The sequence below is a fragment of the Myzus persicae genome, unplaced genomic scaffold (genome assembly GCF_001856785.1).
Source record: "Myzus persicae strain clone G006 unplaced genomic scaffold, MPER_G0061.0, whole genome shotgun sequence".
NCBI lineage: Eukaryota > Metazoa > Arthropoda > Insecta > Hemiptera > Aphididae > Myzus > Myzus persicae.
In genome coordinates, this window is record NW_019103985.1 from 858 (window position 1) to 8,036 (window position 7,179).

Genomic DNA, 7,179 nt, shown 5'->3' on the forward strand with positions numbered 1-7,179 from the left:
AAATACTATTGTACATTTGTACAGTTTTATTTTATTTTTTATTGACCTACTGTGTAGTACATTCGTGCATCAATATTAATGTACCAATTGGTTTATTTTAAATAATTATATGAGTTTTGTCTTCTTCTATAATAGGCTCTTGGTTCTGATGTGTTGGAAAATATAATCAATAATGTTTTATCAAAAGGTAAATCACAAGGACCTTATAACGATGAAATCAAAAAATTTGCTATTACATTACAATATTATTCTCCTCGGGCATATTTATATGTTAGAAAAAGTTTTGGTAAAATTTTACCCCACCCTCGTACTTTGAGACGCTGGTATATGGTTGTTGATGGGAAACCAGGTTTTACCAAGGAATCATTTAATACCATTGCTATTAAAGTAAAATCTGAGCCTGTTTACTGCAATATTGTCATTGACGAAATGTGTGTACGGCGTCAAGTAGAAATGGATACTCAGAATAATATATATGGCCACATAAATATGGGTGCGAATGAAACTTATGATGGAGATGATATTCCTTTAGCTAAAAATGCCTTGGTATTCTTAGCAGTTGGAATTAATGGTTATTGGAAAATACCACTTGGGTATTTTCTTATTGATTCCTTAACTGGTTTAGAAAGATCAAATTTACTGTTAACATGTTTGGAACTTTTACATGAAACTGGCGCTAATGTTAAGTCAGTAACGTTTGATGGAGCATATGTAAATGGGACAATGTGTACAAGCTTAGGTGCAAATTTGACTTTAGAAAATACAAGGCCATTTATTGAAATGAAAGATTCTAAAAATAAGGTTAAATAATTTTAAATATTAAATATTATATATTATAAAATGTTAATAAAAATGATTTCCTAAAAATTTCTGCTTTTGTAGGTTTTTATTTTTTACGATGCTGCCCACATGTTGAAATTGATCCGGAATGCTTGGGCAGATAAAAAATTAATTTGCAATGCAAAAAATGAAATAATTGATTGGAACTACATTTGTCAACTATTTGACCTAGAATCTAGTCAAGGATTGAGATTAGGTACAAAGTTAACAAAACGTCATTTATTTTTTGGTAATGAAAAAATGAATGTACGATTGGCTGCACAGTTACTCAGTCAAAGTGTTGCTGATGCCTTGTCATACCTAGAAAAAACTAATACCAATTTTAAAAACGTCTCGCCTACTTCAGAATTTATTTCATTTATAAATAATGCTTTTGATATATTGAATAGTCGTTCTAAATTTTCTTTAAAACCATACAACAAGCCCATCAGTAAAAACACCATTGATAATTATAAAATATTTATTGAACAGTTTGAACAATACATAAATGGTCTTCAATTTTTAGAAAGAAATAAAAGTACTAATGAATGGATTAGAACAAAGGTAGTTGTATCGAATAGGAAAACGGGATTTATTGGATTTATATTAGCCTTAAAGAATAGTATTAACCTTTTTGAATATTTGTATGTTAAAGGTGATACTGAATATTTAATTACCTATAAACTGTCTCAAGATCACATTGAGACTACTTTCAGTGCGATACGTGGAAGAGGTGGCTATAATGATAATCCTACTTGTAGACAGTTTCAAGCTGCTTACAAAAGGATATTAGTCCATAATCAGTTAACAGGATCTAACTTTGGGAATTGTTCAATATTAGATGGCACACAAATACTTCCAGTATCGACTAAGTTAAGTAGCAGAAAAATTAATGGAAATGTAGATTTATCATTTGATTGGGTTCCCAATAGAACATTAATTGATCATGATTATTTAAAAAATATTATTGAAATAAATACATATATTGAAGACGTTTCCCAATATATAGGTGGTTTTGTAGCCAGAAAAATCATTCAAATAATACCGTGTTATAATTGTAAAAAAATTTTAAGTAAAGATCAAGAAGAAAATAAATCATTAATAAGTTGTAAAGATAGAGGTGGTCTAACAAAACCCAGTAATGGAGTTAAAATAATATGTGCAGAAGCAGAGAGAGTTTTAAGATGTAATTTAAGTATAGTTAAATCTCAATTCCACAAAAAAGAACAACTTTTATTACTTAACAAAGTTAAAACTGCTCTTTACTCCAAGTTTGATCCTTCTATATTAATATGCAGCAATATTAGTGATGACTTTTCAATTTTAGATCAACACAATCATAAAGATCAGCTCATCAATCTTATTTGTTTAAAGTATTTTGATATAAGAGTGCATCATGAAATTAGAAAACTAAATGAAAGTACAAAATCCAGATCAAAATTAACAAAATTGGTTCATTTTAGGCATGAGTAAGCTTTAATTTTTAACTATACAGGTACCTATTTTAAAACTAGAAAAAATAATTTTTTTAATGTTCACAGTAATAAATTAGGACCTACATATAATTATATTTTAATTGTTATTTTTTAATATATTTAATTATATTGCTTAAAATGTATTTAATGATTTTAATTTGTATCAATACAATCCTTATTGCATTTTATTTACACATTCTAGACTGGTTATACCAAAAAGTGGTTTTAATAATTAATATAATAATGTATAATGTAATATATTTTCTAGAACTTGGTTACAAAGAAATACAATCTATTTTTTAAAGAAAATATAATAGGTTTTATACAAAAAAAAGTAGAAGCCTATACTGATATTTTTCGTCTACAATGAGAAATGAGAATACATGAATCACATAATATATATTTTTATTAATAATAGTAAACTTGACAACAAAAACCTCACGAAAAACAAAAAAACAGTTATCCAGCATAAAAACATATTTATGTTAAAGAGAAAATAATTTTAAATATTATTAATACCTACTACCTATAAATAAATAAAATTATTATTATTATTAAATAATAAATAATAATAATATATTTTAATAAATAATAATTATTATTGTGCGCTAACATTATTTATTAGAAAAGAAAATGCGTCGTCTTGGAATATAAAACTAATAAGACCTCAAATTCTTATCTTTTGGAACGCTGATATTGATGAATAGCCTATCCATATCTTTATTATCTATGATGGCCGTACACTCTTGCGGATGTCCTCCTACCCACCCCCAGCCGACAGTGTCCAGTCCTGTGTAGTACAACTGGTTCATGATACATATCGATACGCATCGGTGAGACTGTGTGTTGCCATCAATCGTTATCAGACGGTTGTTAGTTTTAAACTGATAACGATTAACGGTCTCCGAAAATCCTAACCACGATTATAAAGAGTAACAATCAATTAATGCATTGTACGAGTTCTTTACTTCTTCACAATCGTGCTCCGAACAAATATCAAAATGGTATTACTCTTTTAGTTTTTTGACGAGGTAGTTGGTACTATTCATCGTAATCATACAGAAATAGGCGTTTTGAACTTCTTGGTCGTTCATTTCATTAGTAAGAGAATTGGATCCAGCCTTAAATATGTCTACAGTAAGATGCAAATTTTATTTGCAAGGAAACTGCTTTTACGGCGATTCTTGTCGGTTCTCGCATGATCAACCACATCGCTCAAACACACAATATGACTATGAAAATCAATCAAGGAGTAGTAGTGAGTTTATATCTATACTAATTAATATCCAAAGCATTGTTCGGTTAAAAATACTAAAACAATTTCATTAGAAATTGATTAGTAATTGAACGTAATACTGTCATATATTACTTACCTATATTTTATTAAATTTTCTTGCATTGTTCTTAATATTATCTATATATTTTAATTTTTAGGAAATACAAGAGAAAGTTATTATGATACTGATAGAGATTATAATGATTATTATGAGTACGGAGAGGAAAACTATGAATCTAAAAGTAAAAACTCCAACTACAGTTATAAAAATGATTATAAAAGCAGGAATAATCATCACAATCAAAGAAATGATTATAAAGAAGATTACGATTCAAGTAGTCATTATGGCAATCAAGCTCAAAGGCAACGCAATGTAAAGAATTATTATAAAGAAGACAACAGTCAGGGTAGAAAGAATGATTATGAATATGATACAAACAAAGTACACACCAGCTCAAATAGGTACTTGAATTTTAAATGTACCATATACATCACATATTGGCTGTCTTTATTAATTAATGTATCTTAATTTTTTATGATTATAATTATAACACTTTTATTATCAAATCTTTTAGGTACAAGAATTCGGATGGTCAAAAACATAGTTATAGACCCCACGACCCTAATCTAAATAATAGATTTGATGATAAACAAAATATTTTGAAACATTATGAAAATGAAATGTAAGTAGTACTTCATATTAGATAAGAATAAATATTAGTTAAATATTTAACAAATAAGTTATAAATAAATCCTTATCCTTACAATATATTATACAAAATAAAAGACCTTTTTTATGTACGGTCTGACAACACAGTTGAACTTTTTCATGATTTTTTTTTCAAGTTTATCTAAACATCAAATGTCATAGTCTCCTTACAGTGTTTTTTTTAAATTTTTGGCTACAAGTGAGGGCACATAATTAGTTTTCACAATTTTTTTAACAAAACTAATTGTTAAAATTTGTATCACGTGTCACAGCATTGCCCTTTTTCTATTTTTGAACTGGTAAGAGAAGGGCACACATTGTATATCAGTGTACTAGTTTTTCAGTGAAATGTTGTAATTATTTCATGAATATTTTATTTCTTTTTTTTTATGATCAAAGCCAGGTTTTTCAACAAGTATTATAAATATCATGATGTATCATTATTTTTCAGTAAAACATACCAAAGCCACATACAACAACTATTAATGTCTAATATTTGGCCATTCACATGTTTCCACCCTATTGGACATCAATATCCTATTCAACCAGTTGGTAGTTTAAACTTGATTGATGTATCATTTGAAGAAATTAGATGTGATTATTACCTAACTAAGCATATTACTGCCGATCCTGGTTTGATACATGTAAGTTACAACTGATATTTACAAATATATTTTTATATTAGTCATGACACCAGCTTTTACTAATTCCAATATGATATTGTGTATATTTATATTATTTTAATACATGCTATGTTTATTTTTTAATTTATTGTGCTGACAAATATTGCCAATTAGGGTCTAGTCAGTTGCCAGATCTTACCACACTTAAAAAAAATAATTAGGAATGTTTAAGTTTTTTTGAAACCTATTTTGTTGGTTGTTGCTATTCAGAAATCAATAATCATAGACACTTGACATTTTTATTCAATTATATTTGCATTGCAATGATATCGTTTTGAAATTATTATGCTATTTAGTGGGATTTTCAATTTTGGTATTTTTTGTTTTTTTTTTTTTCTATTAATGCTGATAACAATTTGTTTCTTGGTCTAAAAGCTTAAAAATCTTATATAAAATGCCTTATAAATTGTTCATAATGCAATTAAAAAATATCAAAATTGCCGTAAAAAGTTTTTTTTTAAATGTATTAAGGGTTTAAATCTTAAATTTTGATAAAATTGGTCCGTACCTATTGGCGTGAAAAAAATAATATGTCCTTAGAAATAGAAGCTGAGGAGCTACACGCCATTTCCATTCAAAATTGTTTTTCATAATTCAACACTTTCTTTACAGTGGCCAATTATGATAACAAAATGTCAAAACTTATTACAGTATAACCACCCCTAATGGACACCTCCTAATAGCAGACTCTTTCTTATGAACCAACTTTAAATTTTCTATCATCTGAACTCTCTAAATTGCTTACAAATTTCAGCGACCAAGAGTGTCCGGTATTTAGAGGTTTCACTCAAGTTCGCGACACCCTGGTTGAGAACCTCTGGCACAGGGTCTCATACTTAGTTAGTACTTTAGTAGGACTTCAAAAATCTTAGTGTCAGGACTGCATGAATGGTACCATAAAAAATACTCAATTAACTGCTTAGTATATTAATTATGAATACACTGTTTATGGTTTTAGAAACGGACTGTTGATGACCTATTGTTAAAAGCACAAAGGCAGAAAGAAGATATTTTAAGATTTGAGGACCAAGTACAAGATGATATAGTAAGTATATGAATTTTAATTTAAAGTCATTCTGTACATTTTTTTTTTGTATGTGCTTCAGATATCAACATTTAAAAAATGTGAAAAATCAAAAGTTTCTCATTTTGATAACTCTATACAGATAGACCCAAATAGTTACTGGGATATGTCTATCAGGTCTTTGAAAACGCCTGAGAATAAAAAAAGCGAACTGGAGTCATTTAGTTTTGTTTCCACAAAGAACAATAATAATAACACTAAGAATGAGCCACAATTGAAGATACTCATGCAAACTGAAGTATATGGTAAAATAGACAATGATGCATTTGCTCAAGATCATTTTACTGAGTTCATACCAATTATGCCTCCGCCTAGGAAGTACTGTGTATAATAATTTTTTAAAAATAAATAATAAATAATTAAGATAAGTATATTTTTAAATTTGTAAAATTAGTTAATAAAATACAAATAATTGCTTTAAACACAATCAGCCGATTCATTTTTTTTTTTGGATTAAAGAGTTAAAATCTTAAATTTGTTACAATAATATAGTCCCATCTGTTTTTATTTTATTTAATCCAAAATCTCTTTGTATTAAATTTTTTTTCATTATATAAAATATGATAGTTATTAATTTTAAAATTCGCATACCTAGTTCCGTAATTGTATAAAAACATTTTGTTATCATTTATCTTATACTTATAAAGGAATATAAGTTTATATAATTTTAATTTCAGTGATCTATTGTTAAGCTACTAAATTCTAATGAGGCGTTATTGCACTTCTGTAAAGCTTATACACATGATATCAGAAAATACAAAATAAATAAATAATTTATCTAAATATTTTGTAGTATTTATTGTAGCCAAACTTTTTACAAAAGTACTACAATTGTAATCACTCTACTCGACCTTTACTCTTGTTGATCCCATATCAAAATTAGTACAAACTACAAGATATATAAAAATAATAACTTTAATTTATTATGTTCCCATCTATTTAATGTTCTGTTATATTTAAAATAAAACAATTTTTGTAACTAATTTTTGATTGAATCAACTACTTTTTATGGTTAAATAAAAAGATTGTGCCAGTTGAAATGTCTGTTATTGTACATTGTAAGTACTCAATATGAGTAGTTCATGATAAGTATTCAGTTACAATTGTGACATTGTCTGACATTAGATGTTACA

At 27.3% G+C, this 7,179-nt stretch overlaps 1 protein-coding gene across 1 annotated transcript; it reads left to right on the forward strand.

Moving 5' to 3' along the window:
* The first annotated feature begins 2,983 nt into the window (after positions 1-2,983).
* LOC111037230 lies at positions 2,984-6,466 on the forward strand. The gene is made up of 6 exons (XM_022319639.1): positions 2,984-3,552; positions 3,729-4,032; positions 4,146-4,253; positions 4,731-4,923; positions 5,921-6,007; positions 6,069-6,466. The coding sequence occupies exons 1-6, from the start codon at positions 3,423-3,425 to the stop codon at positions 6,375-6,377; spliced, it is 1,131 nt and encodes a 376-aa protein (XP_022175331.1). The 5' UTR covers positions 2,984-3,422; the 3' UTR covers positions 6,378-6,466.
* The last annotated feature ends 713 nt before the right edge of the window (positions 6,467-7,179 follow it).